This window comes from Thamnophis sirtalis, unplaced genomic scaffold (assembly GCF_051295495.1).
Source record: "Thamnophis sirtalis isolate CommonGarterSnake01/CBP01778 unplaced genomic scaffold, rThaSir2_p1.2 scaffold_2, whole genome shotgun sequence".
NCBI lineage: Eukaryota > Metazoa > Chordata > Lepidosauria > Squamata > Natricidae > Thamnophis > Thamnophis sirtalis.
The window spans coordinates 41,645,462-41,668,116 of NW_028261382.1; the positions used below are offsets into that span (position 1 = coordinate 41,645,462).

The following is a 22,655-nucleotide window of genomic DNA, read 5'->3' on the forward strand; positions in this document are numbered from 1 at the left end:
GACCTCCGAGGTCCCTTCCAGCTCTGTTGTGTCTTTTTGAACAGGGAATTGGGCTGGATGACCTCCAAGATCCCTTCCAGCTCTGTTATTCTCTTTTGAGCAGGGGGTTGGACTAGATGACCTCCAAGGTCCCTTCCAGCTCTGTTGTGCCTTTTCCAGCTCTTTTTACTCTTTTGAACAGGGGGTTGGACTAGATGACCTCCAAGATCCTTTCCAGCTCTGTTATTCTCTTTTGAGCAGGGGGTTGGACTAGATGACCTCCAAGGTCCCTTCCTGCTCTTGTTACTCTCTTTTGAACAGGGGGTTGGACTAGATGACCTCCAAGGTCGCTTCCAGCTCTGTTGTGCCTTTTTGAACAGGGAATTGGGCTAGATGACCTCCGAAGTCTTTTCCAGCTCTCGTTACTCTCTTTTGAACAGGGGGTTGGACTAGATGACCTCCGAGGCCCCTCCCGGCTTTGTTATTCTCTTTTGAGCAAGGGGGATGGACTAGATGACCTCCAAAGGTCCCACCTCTTGAGCAAGGGAATTGGGCTAGATGACCTACGAAGTCTTTTTCCAGCTCTCCGTTATTCTCTTTTGAGCAGGGGGTTGGAGTAGATGACCTCCGAGGCCCCTCCCAGCTCTTGTTATTCTCTTTTGAGCAGGGGGGGGTGGACGAGATGACCTCCAAGGTCCCATCTCTTGAGCAGGGGGTGGTGGACTAGATGACCTCCAAGAAGATCCCTTCCAGCTCCGTTGTGTCTTTTTGAACAGGGGGTTGGACTAGATGACCTCCGAAGTCTTTTTCCAGCTCTCGTTACTCTCTTTTGAGCAGGGGATTGGACCAGATGACCTCCAAGGTCCCATCTCTTGAGCAAGGGGTTGGATTAGATGACCTCCAAGGTCCCATCTCTTGAGCAAGGGGTTGGACCAGATGACCTCCAAGGTACCATCTCTTGAGCAAGGGGTTGGACCAGATGACCTCCAAGGTCCCATCTCTTGAGCAAGGGGTTGGATTAGATGACCTCCAAGGTCCCATCCCTTGAGCAAGGGGTTGGACCAGATGACCTCCAAGGTCCCATCCCTTGAGCAAGGGGTTGGATTAGATGACCTCCAAGGTCCCATCCCTTGAGCAAGGGGTTGGATTAGATGACCTCCAAGGTCCCATCCCTTGAGCAGGGGGTTGGATTAGATGACCTCCAAGGTCCCATCTCTTGAGCAAGGGGTTGGATTAGATGACCTCCAAGGTCCCATCTCTTGAGCAAGGGGTTGGATTAGATGACCTCCAAGGTCCCATCCCTTGAGCCAGGGGTTGGATTAGATGACTTCCAAGGTCCCATCCCTTGAGCCAGGGGTTGGACCAGATGACCTCCAAGGTCCCATCTCTTGAGCAAGGGGTTGGACTAGATGACCTCTAGGGTCCCGTCCCTTGAGCAGGGGGTTGGACTAGATGACCTCCGAGGGTCCCTCCCAGCTCTTGTTATTCTCTTGAGCGGGGGGGGGGATGGACGAGATCCCTTCCAGCTCTGTTATTCCCTCTTTCTGTGCAAGGGGGTTGGACTATATGACCTCCAAGGGTCCCGCTCCCTCCTGATTGATGGCAGAGGAGTAGAAGCCGGAGGGAGCGTCGGTCCCCCACCCCCTCGGCCCCTTTTAGCTGCCCGAATGAATGGAGGCAGCGGCCCGCGAAGAGTTAACCCCCCCCCCCCGCCCTTCTCCGCCTCCCTCCTCGCTCCGAAGTTTGGCTCAAAGTTTTGTTTTTCTTTTGGGGCTCCAGCGCGGCTCCTGATTGGTGGGAAAGTTGCGAGCGAGGTGGGGGGGGAGGCGGGGCCGGGCTCTTTTCCCCTCCCCCCCCGTCCCGCCGCGACTCCTCCGGCCGCCGCCAACGCTGCGCCCCCCTTTTCCCTCCCGACGGAGCGATGCGCCCCACGGAGGCGCTGCTGCTGCTGCCTTGGGGGCTCTTCCTCTTTTGGGGGGCCCTGCTGGCCCGGCAGGTGCGAGGCCTCCGCCACAGCGTCTACTGGAACGCCAGCAACCCCAGGTAGGGGAGGAAAAGGGGAGGGGGGAGGGGGAGGGGGGGGCGCCGCCAGGGTTCCTTCGCCCATCCTCCACTCCCAGGGCTCTGGAATGGGCCTTTCTTTCTTTCTTTCTTTCTTTCTTTCTTTCTTTCTTTCTCTTCCCTCCTTCCTTTCCTCCCCCCAATCCTTCCTTTCCTCCTTCCTTCCCTTCTCTTCCCTCTCTAATCCTTCCTTCCTTCCCTTCTCTCCCCCCTCTAATCCTTCCTTTCTTTCCTCCCTTCCTTCTCCCCCAATCCTTCCTTCCTTCTTTTTCTTCCTTCCTTTCCTTTTCTCTCCCCCAAACCTTCCTTTCCTCCTTCCTTCCCTTCTCTTCCCTCTCTAATCCTTCCTTCCTTCCCTTCTCTCCCCCCTCTAATCCTTCCTTACTTTCCTCCCTTCCTTCTCCCTCCCAATCCTTCCTTCTTTTTCTTCCTTTCCTTTCCTCTCCCCCAAACCTTCTTTTCCTCCTTCCTTCCCTTCACTCCCCCCTCTAATCCTTCCTTTCTTTCCTCCCTTCCTTTTCCCCCCAAACCTTCCTTCTTTTTCTTCCTTCCTTTCCTCTCCCCAATCCTTCCTTCATTCCCCCTCTAAACCATCATTCGTTCGTTCCTTCCTTTCACTCCTCCTCTAATCCTTCTTTCCTTTCCCTCTAATCTATCCTTCCTTCCTTCTCTTCACTCCCCCTCTACTCCATCCTTCCTTCCTTCTCCCCCAATCCATCCTTCCTTCCTTCTCCCCCAATCCATCCATCCATCCATCCTTCTCCCCCAATCCTTCCTTTCCTCCCTCTCTAACCCTTCCTTCCTTCCCTTTTCTCTCCCCCAATCCTTCCTTCACTCCCCCTCCAATCCATCCATCCTTTCTTTCCTTCCTTCCTTCCCTTCACTCCCCCTCTAATCCTTCCTTTCTTCCTTTCCCTTCAGCGCTTGCACCCCTGAGGGGCCTCTTCCCTAACCCCCCCCCTCTTCTTTTCCTAAGACGCCCCCTCCTCTCCCCAAACCCCTTCCCCACAAGAGGATGGGCGCCCTTTGTCGGAGGGCAGGAAGAAAGCGCAAGAACCCTCCCCCCAAAATCCCCCCCCTTTCCAAAAACCCCTCCCAACTCAACCTTGCCCCCCCCCTCATTTCTTTCTACCCCCAACTCCCCCCCCCCACGCGTCTTTCCTTTAGGAAAAAAGTTTCTCAAACTTTGGGAAAGAAGGAGTTAAAGCGGCGGGCGGGGCGCGCGGGGTGGGGGTCGCGGAGGAGGAGGAGGAGGGGGGGATCTGGGCCGGGGGGCTTCGGCTGTGCCCGGCTCCATGTTGCGAGTTCAGCATCTTCTTTGTTTGAAGGCCGCCCAGGTGCCCGCGGCTCCCCCCCCCCCGCCCCTTCTCTTTCCTCCCCTTTGGAAGTTCAGCTTCCCCTTTGATCTTCCCTTTTTTTTATTGGGGAAGGGGCTTAACTTATCTTCCCCCCCCTCTCCTTGCTTCTGCTCCACCAGGGGGGAAGAGAAGGGGGCAAACCTCCCCCACCTCTGCCATGTTTGTTCCATGAGCCAGGGCTGGGGGTTTTTTTTGGTGGGGGGGGGGAAGGCTGAGATCCAGCTTTATAATTTTGGGGAGGGGGAGTTTAAGCAGGTTGCTGTTGGCAAAACTCCTCCCTCGTTTCTCTTTCCAAAATATGCGTTTATCTCCCCCAATAGTTGAAGCTGACTCTCATCACATTGATGGCTGTGTTATTTCTTCTTTCTAACTAGTTGGCTGGTTCTTTCCTTCTTCCTTTCTTTCTCCTTCCATTCTTCTTTTCTTCTTATTCCTCCTTTCTTTTGGATACCTGTTTCTTTTTCCATCTTCTTTTTCTGGTGATTATTTCCCTGGTTGTTTCCAATTTCTCCTTACTAACAAATTGGCTTTTTCTTTCCTTCTTCTTTCCTTCTTTTCCTTCTTCTTTCCTTCTTTCCCTCTTTCATTCTTCTTTCCTTCTTTCATTCTTCTTTCATTCTTCTTTCATTCTTCTTTCCTTCTTTCCTTCTTCTTTCCTTCTTTCCTTCTTTCCTTCTTTCCTTCTTCTTTCCTTCTTTCCCTCTTTCATTCTTCTTTCCTTCTTTCATTCTTCTTTCATTCTTCTTTCCTTCTTTCCTTCTTCTTTCCTTCTTTCCTTCTTTCATTCTTTCCTTCTTCTTTCCTTCTTTCCTTCTTTCCTTTCTTTCCCTCTTTCATTCTTCTTTCCTTCTTTCCTTCTTCTTTCCTTCTTTCCTTCTTCTTTCCTTCTTTCCTTCTTTCCTTCTTTCCTTCTTCTTTCCTTCTTCTTTCCTTCTTTCCTTCTTCTTTCCTTCTTCTTTCCTTCTTTCCTTCTTTCATTCTTCTTTCCTTCTTTCCTTCTGTCATTCTTCTTTCCTTCTTTCCTTCTTCTTTCCTTCTTCTTGTGTCTCCTTCCTTTGAATACCTTTTTCTATTCCCCATCTTGTTTTTCTGGCTATTATTTCCCTGGTTGTCTCCAGTTTCTCCTTACTAACAAGTTGCTTTTCATTTCTTCTTTCATTCTTCTTTCCTTCTTTTCTTCTTCTTTCATTCTTCTTGTGTCTCCCTCCTTCCTTTGGATCTTGTTTCTCTGGAGATTATTTCCATTTAGCGTCCTTCTTTTCTGCACAGAAGCTTTTTTTCCAAGACACCTTTGAAGCCAATAAGAGTTGCATTTCTTCAAACAAACCAGGATTGTCTCCTGAAGCTGCAATTAACCAGCTTCATCCCCCCCTCCCTTGGGCTTAAGTAATTTAAAAACCAACAATTCCAGGTTCTTTTCTCTCTAAACAAACCAAGTTTTACTCGCAGGGCAAAAAAGAAATGCTTAAAACTTAGCAAAAGTGGAGCAAAACAAAAATTCACCCCCTCTCTGTTTTTTTTCCTGTTTTTTCCACAATTCCTTCTCGGCCATTTATAACCTGTAAAGAGAATTGCAGGGAGTCGTGTTTTGGGGGAAAACATGCATTTTTTCCTACCCTAAATCTCAGCAAACTTTTGAAACTAAGGGGAGAGAGAGACAGAGAAAGCAGAGAGAGAGAAAGCAGAGAGAGAGAGAGAGAGAAAGCAGAGAGAGAGAAACAATGAAAGCAGAGAGAGAAAAAGAGAGAGAGAAAGCAGAGAGAAAGAGAGTGAAAGCAGAGAGAGAGAGAAAGAGAAAGATAGAGAGAGAAAGAGAGACAGACAGACAGAGAGAAAGAGAGAGAGAGAGACAGTGAAAGCAGAGATAGAGAGAAAGAGAGAGAAAGCAGTGAAAGAGAGAAAAAGAGCGAGAGAAAGCAGAGAGAGTGAAAGCAGAGAGAAAGAGAGAGAGACAGAGAGAGAAAGCAGAGAGAAAGAGAGTGAAAGCAGAGAGATAAAAAGAGAGAGAAAGCAGAGAGAAAGTGAAAGCAGAGAAAGAGAGAGAGAGAGAGAGGGAGAGAGAGAGAGAGAGTGAAAGCAGAGAAAGAGACAGAGAGAGGGAGAGAGAGAGAAAGAGAAAGAAAGAGAGAAAGAGAGACAGACAGAGAAAGACAGACAGAGTGAGAGAAAGAGAGAGAGATTCCTATTATATATAAAGCACCAAAGATTTTGGGGGGGTCACCCGAGGCTGAAACGCACCCCCAACATCTGCAGCAAACGACCCAGCTCTTTTACGTCAAGCAGTCCTCACTTTACGGCCACAATTTTGAGTCCAGGGTTCATGTCGCTAAGCGAGACATTTCTCACGTGCCTTTTGCCCCGTTCTACGACCTTTGGCTATTCGGCAAATCATCGAAATTTCATCCCACGGGGGGGTTCGGTGAATCTTTCGGACGGTCGCAAAAGGGGCAGTGGTAAATCCGAGTGGCCACGGGTCTGAAATTTTGATCGCTTGTGTGTGTGTGTGTTTGTGTGTGTGAGAGAGAGAAAAACCGGTTGCATTGTCACTTTTTTGTAACTTTGGTCCCTAAACCAACTTGTTGGAAGTCGGGGAATTATCCATATTCTGGGTGGGATTTGATCCTGGGCTCCATAGAGATTTAATTTTTCTTATCCCCCCCTTTAAAAAAAAAAAACTTTAGAAAGGAGCCACCTGGGTGGTTGGTGCAGGGAGGTGTGTTTGTGTGTGTGTGTAGAGAGAGAGGGAGGTGTGTGTTTGTGTGGCAGTTTGGAGAGACGCAACACATTCCAGCTTGTTTTTGCTGTGCTAAGCGTGGGAGAAGTTAACTTGGCAGCAAATTTGAGGCCTGGTTAAACCCACACCAAGAAGGACTGTGGGAAGAGCTAGCCGGCCACTCCCGCTACCTCTATGGGGAAGGGTTGACAGGTAAACACACACACACCCCAAACAATTTGCTCCCTCTTGCACAACGTCGGTCCTTTCCCCGCACCGAGAAATCTAACCTGTCAAGGGAGAAAGCCTCCTCTCTCCCCGCCTTTTCCTTGCAGCTTCCTTGATTTAAGCTTCGCTTTTTTTGAAACACTCTATGTGTGTGTGGAGCTTGCGAGGAAAGGATGAGAGCCCGAGGCTTTCTCCCCGAGAAGCTAGATTTCTAGGTGCGGGGAAAGGGGGGAAATGAGCATTTTGCAACAGGGTGCAAATAAGTTGTGTCTCTTTTTAAAAAAAAAATAGGCTCATCGGTTCGTGGCTCGAAAGCTCTAGCAGCGTGCAATCGAAGCCTTAAATAAAGTGTTCAGGTTTTTTTTATTGTTAGGAAAAATTTAATTATTAAGGATTTAAAAATTGTAATAAAATTATTGTTAAGGTGTTTGTTGTTGTTAGTTGCAAAGTAGTGTCCGACTATTTTGTTTTCTTTCTTTATTCTATTCTATTCTCTATTCTTGTCTGTATTCTATTCTCCTCTCTATTCTAATCTATTCTGTATTCTATTCCATTCTATTTTATTCTAATCTAATCTACATTCTCTGTTCTATTCTATTCTATATTCTCTGTTCTATTCTATTCTAATCCACATTCTCTGTTCTATTCTATATTCTCTGTTCTATTCTAATCTTCATTTTCTATTCTATATTCTCTGTTCTATTCTATTCTATTCTAATCCACATTCTCTGTTCTATTCTATATTCTCTGTTCTATTCTAATCTTCATTTTCTATTCTATATTCTCTGTTCTATTCTATTTTATTCTAATCTACATTCTGTTCTATTCTATTCTACATTCTCTGTTCTATTCTATTCTATTCTAATCCACATTCTCTGTTCTATTCTATATTCTCTGTTCTATTCTAATCTACATTTTCTATTCTATATTCTCTGTTCTATTCTATTCTATTCTAATCCACATTCTGTTCTATTCTATTCTATATTCTCTGTTCTATTCTAATCTTAATTTTCTATTCTATGTTCTCTGTTCTATTCTATTCTATTCTAATCTACATTCTGTTCTATTCTATACTATATTCTCTGTTCTATTCTAATCTTCATTTTCTATTCTATATTCTCTGTTCTATTCTATTCTATTCTAATCCACATTCTGTTCTATTCTATACTATATTCTCTGTTCTATTCTAATCTTCATTTTCTATTCTATATTCTCTGTTCTATTCTATTCTATTCTAATCTACATTCTGTTCTATTCTATACTATATTCTCTGTTCTATTCTAATCTTCATTTTCTATTCTATATTCTCTGTTCTATTCTAATCTTCATTTCTATTCTATATTCTCTGTTCTATTCTATTCTAATCTACATTCTGTTCTATTCTATTCTATATTCTCTGTTCTAATCTTCATTTTCTATTCTATATTCTCTGTTCTATTCTAATCTTCATTTTCTATTCTATATTCTCTGTTCTATTCTATTCTATTCTAATCCACATTCTGTTCTATTCTATTCTATATTCTCTGTTCTATTCTAATCTTCATTTTCTATTCTATATTCTCTGTTCTATTCTATTCTATTCTAATCTACATTCTGTTCTATTCTATTCTATATTCTCTGTTCTATTCTAATCTACATTTTCTATTCTATATTCTCTGTTCTATTCTATTCTATTCTAATCCACATTCTGTTCTATTCTATTCTATATTCTCTGTTTCTATTCTAATCTTCATTTTCTATTCTATATTCTCTGTTCTATTCTATTCTATTCTATTCTATTCTAATCTTGGCTTAGAGGTGGGGATGAAATTATCTCGTTCGGTTAAAATAAGAATTGCAATGTTTCCCATCCACTGGACTGGTTTTATTATCCAGCAAATGCATTCCTCCCTTCCCTCCCTTGCAAATTTCCTAATTCTCCTGCTTGCAGCCTGGTTTCTTGTTGGTTGCAAAGTCGTGTCCGACCCATCGCGACCCCCCTTGGACCACGTTCCTCCAGGCCTTCCTGTCCTCTCCCATCCTCTGGAGTCCATTGAAGCTCAGGCCGGCTGCTTCGGTGACTCCATCCAGCCTCCTCTGCTGTCCCCTTCTTCTTCTTCTGCCCTCCATCGTTCCCAGCATGAGGCTCTTCTCCAGGGAGTCCTTCTTCCTTTTCATCAGGTGGCCAAAGAATTTGAGTTTCCTCTTCAGGATCTGGCCTTCTAAAGAGCAGCCAGGGTGGATCTCCTCCAGGACTGACCTGTTGGATGGCCTTGCAGTCCAAGGGACTCAATGCAGGAGTCTTCTCCAGCACCAGAGTCCAAAGGCCTCGTTGCAAACTTCCCTGCGGTGGTTCTTTTCCCTAGAGAATCAAATCCAGCGTCTGCCTTATTTATATTTGCAGTGGCTTTTCGAAGCTTAAGCTGCCCTTACAAGATTGCACATGTCTATAGCTTTGGAAATGCAACTTATCTCGGATTGTACGTCTCTTTTAACGCTGGGTTAAAAGACTCTGATCTTTTGGGGAGGAGGTGGATGGCAGGCCGGGATTCCTAAAATTGGGAAGGAGGAGAGGCCGAAAAGTGCCCTCTCGAACCTCCCCGGTGCAAGATTGATTCTCACGTCGTCGGCGTCCGTCAGAAAGCGATCTCGTTTCTTTGGAACTCGGCTTTGCGGTTTGCGAAATCCGTCCCTTTTGAGTCAGCGCTTAATCTGGTTGACGCATTGAGGTTGGTTTTAATGTGGGGAAGACGTTAGCGAGTTTTGTGGAAGAGAGAGAGAAAGGTGGGTTTAAACTCGCCGGCGCCGTTTTTTCGGCAGCCGGGGAAGGTGTTAATCTCGGCGACAGCCAGCCAAGCCGCAAAAGTTTTTTTTTAAGGAATTTAAAAAAGAAAAAATCCAAATATTATCAGGATGAGAACCAAAGTTCTTCAGACCACCGAAACTCTCTGTCTCTGTCTTTCTCTCTCTTTCTCTCTCTGTCTCTGTCTTTCTCTGTCTCTCTGTCTTTCTCTCTCTCTTTCTCTCCCTCTTTCTCTCTCTTTCTCTCTCTGTCTCTGTCTTTCTATCTCTCTGTTTCTCTCTCTCTCTCCTTAGTTTCAAAAGTTTCTTTCTCTGTCTTTCTCTGTCTCTCTCTTTCTCTGTCTGTCTGTCTTTCTCTATCTCTGTCTCTCTCTCTCTCCTTAGTTTCAAAAGTTTCTTTCTCTCTCTCTCTCTCTGTCTCTGTCTTTCTCTGTCTCCGTCTTTCTCTGTCTCTCTCACTGTCTCTGTCTTTCTCTCTCTCTTTCTCTCTCTTTCTTTCTCTCTCTTTCTCTCTCTTGAAAAAGTTTTTCCTAAACGAGAACGTCCCATTCCCGAAACAGAGATATATATGGCAAGCCGGCCAAATACAGGGACTTCCCAATGTTTATGTCGTGAAGTGAGACTTTTATATGACCTTTCTCTTGCCGCAGTTGGGAAGCTAGTCCACGGTCACTAAGTGAATCCAGGCTTCCCCGTTGATGTGGCTCGTCGGGAGGTACGGCCGTCGTAAATACGAGTTGCTTCCCAAGCGCCTGAATTTGGATTGCGGGAATGCGGCAGGGGTCGTAAGTGCAGAAAAATGACTCGTTCTAACGCCGAAGGGGTCGCTAAGTGAATGTTGTAAGTTGAGGACTTACTTCTTGTAACTCTGGCTGGTAATTTGGGTCCTGTTAATCTATTTTGCATCACATACACAAATACACACACACACACAATTTTATCTCCCTGCGAATAAAATACATGAAGGGTGTTTTTATTTTTAGCTTTCTAATCACTTCTAATAAAATGTTTTCCTAGCTTGAAAATTCCCCCCTATGTAAATATTAAGAGGAAATTCGGTTTGTCCTCTCCAAACACCTCTGGCTCACGAGCGACTGCAGTCAAAGGTAGATCCCCCCCCCCCCCAATACAGGTGGTTCTCGACTTATGCTTCATTTAGTGGCCGCTTCAAGTTACAACGGGCCTGAAAAAAGGAACTTGGGACCTTTTTTTCACACTTAATAACCCTCGTGCAGTCATGTAATCAAAACTGATGACCGACTCATATTTACGCCCCGGGGGTCACGCCGATCCCCTTTTGCGACCTCCCGACGAGCAAAGCTTCACTTAACGACCGGATGGATAACTTAACAACTGCGGGGATTCGCTTAACAACCGCAGCAAAGATAGGTTGTAAAAGGGAGCCAAACTCACGTCGTAAATGCGAGACCATGGCCGAGTGGCTGAATTTGGATCACAAGACTGTCGGGATGCCTTCAAAAATGATCCCCCCTTTTTCATGGGTGCCGTCGTAACTTGGAACGGTCCCTAAATGGACTATTGTCATTCGGGGACTCCCTTTAATTAGAGTCGAATTAAAAAACGGCTCCAAATTCTTTCTCGGCACCGGAAAAAGATGCTTAGAATCTTTTCATCTTCGCGGCATCAAAACAGGCCAGTGGCGTTTCTAATTATTTTAGCGGCGGCCTCTGTCTCCTTTTAACGCCCTGCAACCAACCTCTCCACCCCGATGGGGCGGCTGAACGGCGTGCTTTGCACAAGTTCTGGTTTGTGCATCCCTCTTCAAAGCCGGCGTGTCAATTCGCGGGACACACCAAAAATGTCGCGCTGGGAAAGTCACCTGCGATTTTTTTTTCTCCTGGAGGGGGAAATTGCGGGCAAGAAATAAGCAGACATTAGCAGCTTAGGTGAAGCTTCCCCTCGCACATATGGTGGTTCCTGACTCTAGGGGGCGCTGCTCATCTCCATTTCAAAGCCGAAGAGCCAGCGCTGTCTGAAGACGTCTCCAGGGTCATGTGGCCGGCATGACTCAACTCCTGAAGGCGCACGGAACGCCGTTCCCTTCCCACCAAAGGTGGCTCCTATTTTTCTACTTGCATTTTTTACGTGCTTTCGAACTGCTAGACGGATGGATCAGGCGGATAAAGAGGAAAGGAGTCTACTCATAGTTTCCCTGTCTGAGTGACGGATCTGTGGTTGAGAGAAGATCAGTGAAGGAGTTTACCTGTTGCCTCCCAGTTTGAGACCTTCCTCTCTCCCTCTCTCTCTCTCTCTCTCTCTCTCTATTTCTCTCTTTCTCTCTCTCTTTCTCTTTCTCTGTCTTTCTCTGTCTCTGTCTCTCCTTAGTTTCAAAAGTTTCTTTCTCTCTCTTTCTCTCTCTTTCTCTCTCTGTCTCTCTCTCTGTCTCTTTCTCTCTCTGTCTCTCTTTCTTTCTCTCTCTTTCTCTGTCTGTCTTTTTCTATCTCTCTCTTTCTCTGTCTTTCTCTCTCTCTCTTTCTCTCTGTCTCTCTTTCTCTCTGTCTCTCTTTCTCTCTGTCTCTGTCTTTCTCTCTCTCTCTCTCTCTCTCTCTCTCTCTCTCTGTCTCTGTCTTTCTCTCTCTCTCTGTCTTTCTCTCTCTCTCTCTCTCTCTGTGTGTCTTTCTCTGTCTCTCTCTCTGTGTCTCTCTGTCTCTCCGTCTCTCTGTCTCTCTCTCTCTCAAAGGGATAAGTGGATGGGGAAAGCCCATAAGTAGGAAAGGAGTCTCCCCATTGCTTCCCTGTATGCGTTGTCCTTTAGAGGTGAGAGTCGATAAATTGGGGAGTCTGCCTGCTGCTTCCCCCTCTGACGGCTTCCTCTAGTTTCAAGAGTGGATAAGTTGATAGGTACTGTGGTTAAGCAGCAAGAAGAAAAGTCTCATCAGTTGCTTCCCTGCATGAGTCCCTGCTCCGTCGTTTACAGGTGAGAGTAGAACAGTTGGGGAGTCTTACCTGTTGCCTCCCAGTTTGAGGGCTTGCTCTGGTTCCAAGAGAGGATAATTCGATATATGGTTAAGTAGGAAGAAGAATCTATCCGTTGCTTCCCTGCAAGAGTCCCTGTTCTGTCCTCCTTAAAAAATAAATCTGGATATATATATATATTTTTAATCAGTCCACTGACCTCATTCAAAGCCATTTCTCCTTTCCATTTCCAGGTTCTTCAATTCAGATGGAGGTTATGCCATTCAGGTGTCCATCAACGATTACCTGGATATCTACTGCCCACATTATGACCGGCCTCTGGTCAGTGGGAAGCCGGAATCCTTCACTTTGCTCATGGTCAACGCCGACGGATACCAAGGCTGCTACGAAACGCCGGGCGCTTTCAAACGTTGGGAGTGTAACCGCCCATATGCGGCCTACGGCGCCGTCCGGTTCTCGGAGAAAATCCAGAGGTTTACCCCCTTTTCGTTGGGCATCGAATTCCAGAGCGGCCGTGAATATTACTATATATGTAAGTTAAGGAGTTTTTGGACTTTTATTTCATGAGTAAGTTTATGTATAAGCTTGTGAATAGCGGTGGAGGGGAGAGGGAAAAAGAATAGCAAAAGAAGAGAATATCAGAGCTGGAAGGGTCCCTGAAGGTCTTCTAGTCCAACCCCATGGATGGATGGATGGATGGATGGATGGATGGATGGATGGATGGATGGATGGATGGATGGAAGGAAGACAAAATAACAGCATATCAGAGCTGAAAGGGGCCTTGGAGGTCTTCTAATCCAAGAGGAAAGAAGGGAGGGAGGGAGGAGAGCAAAATAACAGCATATCAGAACTGGAAGGGACCTTGGAGGTCTTCTAGTCCAACCCCATGGATGGATGGAAGGAAGGAAGACAAAATAACAGCATATCAGAGCTGAAAGGGACCTTGGAGGTCTTCTAATCCAAGAGGAAAGAAGGGAGGGAGGGAGGAGAGCAAAATAACAGCATATCAGAGCTGGAAGGGACCTTGGAGGTCTTCTAGTCCAACCCCAAGGAAGGGAGGAGAGGAGAGGAAAAAGAATAGCAAAATAACAGCATATCAGAGCTGGAAGGGACCTTGGAGGTCTTCTAATCCAACAGGAAGAAAAGGAAGGAAGGAAGGAAGGAAGGAAGGAAGGAAGGAAGGAAGGAAGGAAGGAAGGAAAGAAGGAAGGAAGGAAGGAAGGAGAGCAAAATAACAGCATATCAGAGCGCGAAGGGCCTTTGGAGGTCTTCTAATCCAACAGGAAGAAAAGGAAGGAAAGAAAGAAGGAAGGAAGGAAGGAAGGAGAGCAAAATAACAGCATATCAGAGCGCGAAGGGACCTTGGAGGTCTTCTAGTCCAACCCAAAGGGAGGGAGAGGAGAATTAAACTGAGTTAAATTGTGATTTAAAGTTGGCAGGGTTAATGCCATTATGCAACATTTATTCTTCCTCGGGAGTCCTAGACAGCTGTCCTAAACTCCAGGTGATAACAAAGGATAAATCCGCCGTCCCTTTTAGCCCCGGCAACAACCCCCTCCCCCCCTTACAGGGTAGGTTGGGTAGAGAAATCAGGATCTGGCCCTTAAGCACCCCGCTCGGATGCTAGCTTAGCATTTTCATCGGTCATCCACCCAGATTTTCCCCAAAAACTTGCCCCGATTTGGAATTTATCCCGTTCCGTCTTCGCACCTTGTCTGATCAAAAATGCGGCTCCTCTCTTCCCTGATTTGCCGCGCTCGATTAAAAATGTAAAATAAAATAAAATAAACCAGATGCACGCCAGGTGTCAGCCCAGGCTCCATCGCCATGGCTTTTGGGATGGATTTATTGAAATAAACACGCCTGTTAGGAGAACCCCAGTTGCTTCTCCGCCTCCTTGCCACGCACAAAATGGGGAGGGGGGACGTAAAATTGTTCCTCGCCGCCACCTGCATTTTAATGCCCTCCAAATGCCGCCGGTGCATTCAAAGTGGGCGGGGGGGGGGGGCTTTGCCATGAAGCAACCTGTGCTGGAATTGGGTGTGTCTTAATCAACTACAGTCGAGTTGATTAAAATCGATCGAATGAAAGAGCACACCTGGATATTATATTGGACATTCTGAATTCACGATTCAGAATAGAACAGAAAATATAGAATATAAAAAAGTAGAATAGAATTCACAATTCAGAATAGAACAGAAAATTTAGAACATAAAAAGGTAGAATAGAATTCACAATTCAGAATAGAATAGAAAATATAGAATATAAAAAGGTAGAATAGAATTCACAATTCAGAATAGAATAGAAAATATAGAATATAAAAAAGTAGAATAGAATTCACAATTCAGAATAGAATAGAAAATATAGAATATAAAAAGGTAGAATAGAATTCACGATTCAGAATAGAATAGAAAATATAGAATATAAAAAAGTAGAATAGAATTCACAATTCAGAATAGAATAGAAAATATAGAATATAAAAAGGTAGAATAGAATTCACAGTTCAGAATAGAATAGGAAATGTAGAATATAAAAAGGTAGAATAGAATTCACAATTCAGAATAGAATAGAAAATGTAGAATATCAAAAGGTAGAATAGAATTCACAGTTCAGAATAGAATAGAAAATATAGAATATAAAAAGGTAGAATAGAATTCACAATTCAGGATAGAATAGAAAATGTAGAATATAAAAAGGTAGAATAGAATTCACAATTCAGGATAGAATGGAAAATGTAGAATATAAAAAGGTAGAATAGAATTCACGATTCAGAATAGAATGGAAAATATAGAATATAAAAAGGTAGAATAGAATTCACAATTCAGAATAGAATAGAAAATATAGAATATCAAAAGGTAGAATAGAATCACAATTCAGAATAGAATAGAAAATGTAGAACATAAAAAAGTAGAATAGAATTCACAATTCAGAATAGAATAGAAAATATAGAATAGAAAAAGGTAGAATAGAATTCACAATTCAGAATAGAATAGAAAATGTAGAATATAAAAAGGTAGAATAGAATTCACGATTCAGAATAGAATGGAAAATATAGAATATAAAAAAAGTAGAATAGAATTCACAATTCAGAATAGAATAGAAAATATAGAATATAAAAAGGTAGAATAGAATTCACAATTCAGAATAGAATAGAAAACGTAGAATATAAAAAGGTAGAATAGAATTCACAATTCAGGATAGAATAGAAAACATAGAATATAAAAAGGTAGAATAGAATTCACAATTCAGAATAGAATAGAAAACGTAGAATATAAAAAGGTAGAATAGAATTCACAATTCAGGATAGAATAGAAAACATAGAATATAAAAAGGTAGAATGGAATTCACAATTCAGAATAGAATAGAAAATATAGAATATAAAAAGGTAGAATAGAATTCACAATTCAGAATAGAATAGAAAATATAGAACATAAAAAGGTAGAATAGAATTCACAATTCAGAATAGAATAGAAAATGTAGAATATAAAAAGGTAGAATAGAATTCACAGTTCAGAATAGAATAGAAAATGTAGAATATAAAAAGAATAGAATAGAATTCACAATTCAGAATAGAATAGAAAATATAGAATATAAAAAGGTAGAGTAGAATTCACAATTCAGAATAGAATAGAAAATATAGAATATAAAAAAGTGGAATAGAATTCACAATTCAAATCTCACCGGCTCAGGGTTGACTCAGCCTTCCATCCTTCCGAGGTGGGTAAAATGAGGACCTGGATTGTTGTTGGGGGCAATATGCTGACTCTGTAAACCGCTTAGAGAGGGCTGAAAGCCCTATGAAGCGGTATATAAGTCTAACTGCTATTGCTATTGATTTTGCTTGGTGCAACTTGGCCGTTTGATCTTCTAAACCACCATTCTTGGTTTGTTTCCCTTCCGACAGCTATCCCTGCCCCGGAGAGTCCTGGCCAGTGTTTGAAGCTACGCGTTTTGGTCTGCTGCAAAGCCGCGACCAGTAAGTTTAGCCCGTCCACCCAGGTTTGTGGGTATCCATGATTGCTGGTTTTGTGAAAACAAACCAGGATGGGGTTTTTTTTTTTTTTGTGAAAAGATCTGGAGTTTTCCCATCACTAAGCGAGGCGGTCGTTCAGGAAGTCGCACACGGTTTTACGACTTTTTTTCCTGCTATGGTGGTTAAGTAAATCGCCGCTGTTGTTAAGTGAACCATGCAGTCGTTAAGGGAGTCCAGCTTGATCTGGCTTGTTGGAAGCTGGCTAGGAATATCACCAACAGGGATCGTACAACCCTGGGATGTTTTAGGAGTTCTAAGTGGAAAGGCCAGTCGTAAGTCGTTTTTTCCCAGCACCGTTGTAACTTGGAGGGGTCGTCGTAAGCCGAGGACCACCTCTGCAGCTTCCCTAAACACCCTGGCTGCCTGGGGATGATGGGAGCTGTGGTTTAATCCCCTCAGACAGGGTGGATGAGGATTCTTTTTTAGGCTTAGAAACGTGAAATTTGTCCCTCCGGGGATGATTGATGTGCATTTCTTCTGCGCGAGGACCGAGGGAAAGGAGACCACCGAGCGATCACTGCCTTGTACCTGTTTCCTTCCTAGCCGCAGACCCCGTGACGGAGGCCCCCAAATCTCAGCCCCGAGGGAGAGGAGGTCCAGAGAGTAAGTTGTTTTGGGTTTTTTTGCCCGGGGTAGTGGGGGATCGTCCGGGATTTAAATGCAGAAAACAAAACCACACAGGGATATGTAATCGTGTTTATAACTAATTTCGCTGCAACGCCCGGAAGCATGGGAAAACGTCCCTCATTCCGTTGCCGTTGTAAGCGTCCGGCCGTCATTGTCGTAAATCGGGGACGGCCCAAAATGCAATTCTCAATTTGTGTGTGCGCGCGTTACTATTTCTCCATTCAGCCTCTTCCTTTCTCTCTCTTCTCTCCCCAGAAGCAGAGGTCATTCGTGCACACAGCCCTGCCCCGATCCGGCTTAGCGTCGCCTGCCTGGCTCTCCTGGTGGTGCCCTTTCTCTGGCTCTGACTGCCGGGAATTTGGATCGCGTTCCTCCCCAAAGACTCGGGCCGATTAGGGAGCGCCGGCGGAGGGATCCCTCCACCCCACTGTTACCCCCCCGCTGCGGAGATGCTGACCGACCGCTTGGCACTTTAGACTTTGACGAAGACCCCCTCCTCATTTCTCCTTCGATTGACCACACAGCTGATTTTGGGACGGGTGGGCCGACAGTGTTCCCAAATCCCGAAGGAACGCCTCTTTAATCCGGGATGATCCTCTCCGCTTCCATTCAGGCTCCTGAGGATTTCTAGTGAGAGTGTAAGTATTGGTGGGGGGGGGGAAGGGGGGATGGAATAAGGAGAGGGGGATCCTTGAAGGTCATTTAGTCCATCCCCGAGTTGGAGGCGAGAGATGGGACAGCCCTGACATGCGATAGGGGGGTTGGACCTCCAAGGTCCCTTCCAATTCTGTTATTCTGCTATCCTTCCTTCCTTCTTCCTTCCTTCCTTCCTTCCTTCCTTCCTTCCCTCTCCCCCAATCCTTCCTTCACTCCATCTCTAATCCTGCCTTCCCTATTTCTTTTCTTCCTTCCTTCCTTCCTTCCTTCCTTCCTTCCCTCTCCCCCAATCCTTCCTTCCTTCCCTCTCCCCCAATCCTTCCTTCACTCCATCTCTAATCCTGCCTTCCCTATTTCTTTTCTTCCTTCCTTCCTTCCCTCTCCCCCAATCCTTCCTTCCTTCCCTATTTCTCTCCTTCCTTCCTTCCCTCTCCCCCAATCCTTCCTTCACTCCATCTCTAATCCTGCCTTCCCTATTTCTTTTCTTCCTTCCTTCCTTCCTTCCTTCCTTCCTTCCTTCCTTCCTTCCCTCTCCCCCAATCCTTCCTTCCTTCCCTATTTCTCTCCTTCCTTCCTTCCCTCTCCCCCAATCCTTCCTTCACTCTATCTCTAATCCTGCCTTCCTTCCCTATTTCTTTCTTTCTTTCCTTCCTTCCTTCCTTCCTTCCCTCTCCCCCAATCCTTCCTTCACACCATCTCTAATCTTTCCTTCCTTCCTTCCCTATTTCTCTCCTTCCTTCCTTCCCTCTCCCCCAATCCTTCCTTCACTCTCCCTCTAATCCTTCCTTCCCTATTTCTTTTCTTCCTTCCTTCCTTCCTTCCCTCTCCCCCAATCCTTCCTTCACTCCCCCTCTAATCCTTCCTTCCTTCCCTATTTCCTTCCTTCCTTCCCTCTCCCCCAATCCTTCCTTCACACCATCTCTAATCCTTCCTTCCTTCCCTCTCCCCCAATCCTTCCTTCACTCCATCTCTAACCCTTCCTTCTTTCCTTACTTCCCCATCACTGGAGGCTTTTTAAAGAAGAGATTGGGACAGCACTTTGTCTGAAATGGTCTCCTGCAGGGGGTTGGACTAGAGGACCTCCAGGGCCCCTTCCAACCCTGAGAACGATCTATTGATTGGCCACTTCAGCACCGCCGTAACCTGAAACCATCGCTGAGCCAGTGGTTTACTAAGCACGCCCTCCTGTAAAATGCGCACACACTATCATTGCCCCACCGATTCGGCGTAACCTTTCGGAGCCCCGACATAAAAGCCAACAGTTTAAAAACAAAGACAAAATAAATAAATGGAGCTCATTCGCGAAATGCCCGTCGTCGTCTGCCGGGGGCCCGTGGCAAAGGCCAGCCGAATGGCAAGGAAGAAAGCAGAAAATTGCAAAACAAATTGGTTAATCTGTCGAAATCAAATCAGGGAGCCATGAAAATGTCAGAAGTCGATACGAAAGGAGGGAAGGGGGAGAGAGGGAGAGAGAGAGGCGTTGTCAGCAAAGGACGGTCTTTTGAGAACGATAGCCGGGAGAAATTTGGGGGGCGAAAATATCTATACATATTAAGGACGCGCGGAGAAAATCCATTCGCCTCCTTCTCGCCCAGCTGCCCTTCGTTCATCGCGCCTGGTTTTTCTTTAAATGCAAACATAAATTCTTTTATGATGATGATGATGATGGTGGCTGGACAGATAATTTATTTCTCTGGTGGATTTGGCCCCTGCGACTTTGCTTCTTGCAAACCGGGGGGGCTGGAGAAAGAGAAAATAGATTGGTGGGTGGGATATATATCCTGGACGTAACGACTGTGATCGAGCCCAGCTAAGTGTCTATTTGTCTATAGACAAATAGGCAAATGTATATTTGGTTTGGGGGGGTTTTTTGCCCTGTTTCACAACCCTTCTAAGCCACGATTAGCAATAGCAATAGCAGTTAGACTTATATAGCGCTTCATAGGGCTTTCAGCCCTCTCTAAGCAGTTTACAGAGTCAGCATATTGCCCCCAACAACAATCTGGGTCCTATATCTATCTATCTATCTATCTATCTATCATCTATCTATCTATCTATCATCTATCTATCTATCATCTATCTATCTATCATCTATCTATCATCTCTCTATCTATTTATCTATTTATCATCTATCTATATCTATCTATCTATCATCATCTATCTCTCTATCTATCTATCTATCTATCTATCTAGCAATAGCAATAGCAATAGCAATAGCAGTTAGACTTATATACTGCTTCATAGGGCTTTCAGCCCTCTCTAAGCGGTTTACAGAGTCCGCATATTGCCCCCAACAACAATCTGGGTCCTATATCTATCTATCTATCTATCTATCTATCTATCTATCTATCTATCTATCTATCTATCTATCTATCATCTATCTATCTATCATCTATCTATCTATCATCTATCTATCTATCATCTATCTATCATCTCTCTATCTATGTATCTATTTATCATCTATCTATATCTATCTATCATCATCTATCTCTATCTCTCTCTCTCTCTATCTATCTATCTATCTATCTATCTATCTATCTATCTATCTATCTAGCAATATCAATAGCAATAGCAGTTAGACTTATATACCGCTTCATAGGGCTTTCAGCCCTCTCTAAGCGGTTTACAGAGAGTCAGCATATTGCCCCCAACAACAATCCGGGGTCCTCATTTTACCCACCTCGGAAGGATGGAAGGCTGAGTCAACCCTGAGCCGGTGAGATTTGAACAGCCGAACTGCGGTCAGTTGAAGTAGCTTGCAGTGCTGCATTTAACCACTGCGCCACCTCGGAAACACGGTTGTGATGTGATTCTGGCTTCCCGATTGTTTTGGCTTGTCAGAAAGGCCGCAGAAACCTAACCCCGGGACGCTGCGAACCGTCATAAATATGAGCCAGTTGCCCAAGCGCGTCCGGATTTTGAACACGCGAGGGTGGGAATGCGAGGGTTATAAGTGTGAAAAAGTCACTTTTTCAGTGCCGTTGTAACTTGGAACTAAGTGAGCTGTCGTAAGTCGAGGACTAGCTGTAGGTGTGACTGTACTGCCCTGGAAGTGGGGGTTCTGTCTGCCTCCTGCCTCTCCCCCCCACCTCCGAAAGGTGTTAGTTAAGAAAAATGTAACAAAACTTGCGAGAAAGTTGTACGGATATGCGGTCCTTTTCCGGAGGGAGGCGGCGAATGAGCAAACGTGACCCCCGAATGGGAGGGGATTAAAATTTGGGGAGATCCGAAAGGGGGAAGGTCAGGAATGAAATGTAGCCAGGGTTGGGCCTGAAATTTGCTCTTCGTTGCAAAATAATCGGGCACGGGACGCAAACTTCGCATTCCGAGAGAGTTTTGGGTGGCTAAAATTCCCCGCGGGGAAAAAAAAATCAAGCCAGAAAGTACGGCTGAACCTTCTTCGTATATTTTCAGATGGCGAGTTTGGGCGCTTTCACCAAATTAGAAGAAGTCTTTGATAACCGTCGCGTCTCCCCCTCCCCCCTGCTCGGCCCCCGGTCACATTTCTGCATCGGGAAATCTCGCTGCCATGGGCTCTTATAACAATCCCTCTTTCTCCGATCTTTCCCTCCAGGCATTGTGTCTCGTTCCCACCACCGGATATCAAAGCTGTGCTTTCTGCCTCCGGGACCGGATGGAGACCCCCATCACCACCACCACCAAGCTGGCTTACCCCCACCCCAAACAAGAAAATTCAGATTTGAGTCCCTTCCAGATTTCAGCCGAAAGACAATCTCCCCAGGACTTCACGCCAAAGAGACGAGATTTCTCCCCGTTACTCCGCTGGCAATCTCCCAAGGACTTAAAACCGTGCTGCTTTAAATAGAGGAGGTTGGCTTTGTATACCCCACCCCAAAATTTCCTCTTTGGGGTGAACATTGCCCCCCACCCCAAAAAAAAACCCCACCCTCTGGACCGTGTCAGCTTCCCCGCGCTTTCTGTTCTCGATGAGAACAATCCTGACGGACGGCTCCATTATTTTATCTTCCATGAAGAAAGCAACTTCCTGTAGCTGGTGCGCTGCTCCCATGTTTTTTTTAATGATTATTGTGTTTTTAAATTTGGTGGTCCCTCCCGCTGAATCCGGGATCATCGGTGACTGAGCCAAACAATAAATCCGTTTTAGAAATGGGGGTCCTCCTTCTCACTCCCGGCTCCCTACCTCGCTCCTTGAAAGGAAAAATTTGGAAAATGGGTGGGGAGGAGACAGGAACAATATTGAGCAGTTGGTGGCGGTGAGAATGAAGCGAAGGGGATTAAAAGAGACTATTGTTGATAATAGCTGTAGCAGGAAAATATTGAGCAGATGGCGGTGAGAATGAAGCGAAAGGGATTAGAAGAGACTATTGTTGATGATAGCTGTAGCAGGAAAATGTTGAGTAGATGGTGGTGAGAATGAAGTGAAGGGGATTACAAGAGAGTATTGTAGATAATAGCTGTAGCAGGAAAATATTGAGTAGATGGTGGTGAGAATGAAGCGAAGGGGATTTCAAGAGAGTATTGTTGATGATAGCTGTAGCAGGAAAATATTGACTTATGACCATTTTTCCACACTTAACGACCGTTGCAGCATTCCCCACGGCCACGTGATCGAAACTCAGACGCTTGGCAACTGGTTTCATATTTATGACGGTTGCAGCATTCTGGTGTGTGTGTCTGTGTGTGTGTGTCATGCGATCCCCTTTAGTGACAAGCCAAGTTGGATTCCCTTAACAACTCCGCGAGTAACTTAACAACAAGCAAAGTCGGGGGCCACTTAAGCGTCTCCCTTAGCAATGTACATTGTGGTCGTAACTCGAGGACTACCCGTATTGCAATGTCTCTGCTTTTCCAGCCCCCAAAAATTCACCCACCCACCCCCAAAAAAGTTGCAGGCTTGCCCAGTTGAGCCCCCAAACACCCATGCTGGTCTGTCGGGGTTTGTTTCCTTCCCTAACTGAAGATAACCGTGATCTCTTTCCCCTTTCCCTTGGGGGAGATCCCAGTCGATCAGAGCAAAGGGATCCCCTCCCCCCTGCTTCTCAAGATGTGAGATTTCAGCTAATTTCCCCCCCCTTTTAGTGGAAATCTCTTTTTTCCCATCTGGGGTGTTTTTGCAAAAATAGCAAAATTAAGACTCGGGGTGGAGTGGGGGAGGCTACCTCGCCCACCCTACTGCTGTTTCCATTTTTCAAAACAGGTGTTGTCCGCTCACAAAAGGAGCAAGCTTGGAAATTGCACAAATGATGGTTTAGACAAACAGCGGTTTGTCCTCCCCTCTCTCTCTCTCCCCCGTCCATCC

The 22,655-nt window shown here is 45.3% G+C and overlaps 1 protein-coding gene across 2 annotated transcripts; it reads left to right on the forward strand.

Moving 5' to 3' along the window:
* Positions 1-1,841: 1,841 nt before the first annotated feature.
* On the forward strand, positions 1,842-21,521 carry LOC106549862 (ephrin-A4-like). 2 transcript variants are annotated; one of them, XM_087705118.1, is made up of 6 exons: positions 1,842-2,022; positions 12,291-12,589; positions 15,962-16,033; positions 16,634-16,693; positions 16,973-17,355; positions 20,949-21,521. In XM_087705118.1, the coding sequence occupies exons 1-5, from the start codon at positions 1,901-1,903 to the stop codon at positions 17,062-17,064; spliced, it is 645 nt and encodes a 214-aa protein (XP_087561244.1). In that variant the 5' UTR covers positions 1,842-1,900; the 3' UTR covers positions 17,065-17,355; positions 20,949-21,521. The 2 variants fall into 2 exon arrangements, with proteins under 2 accessions (XP_087561244.1, XP_087561245.1); XM_087705119.1 differs by lacking the exon at positions 1,842-2,022 and adding an exon at positions 9,895-9,960.
* Positions 21,522-22,655: the final 1,134 nt, after the last annotated feature.

Excerpts from the sequence above, each read along its gene's own strand:
- LOC106549862 (XM_087705118.1), top strand. The coding sequence starts at position 1,901 with ATGCGCCCCACGGAGGCGCTGCTGCTGCTGCCTTGGGGGCTCTTCCTC. Across the intron at positions 12,590-15,961 it reads CCGTGAATATTACTATATAT|CTATCCCTGCCCCGGAGAGT; the intron begins GTAAGTTAAGGA and ends CCCTTCCGACAG. Across the intron at positions 16,034-16,633 it reads CTGCTGCAAAGCCGCGACCA|CCGCAGACCCCGTGACGGAG; the intron begins GTAAGTTTAGCC and ends TTTCCTTCCTAG.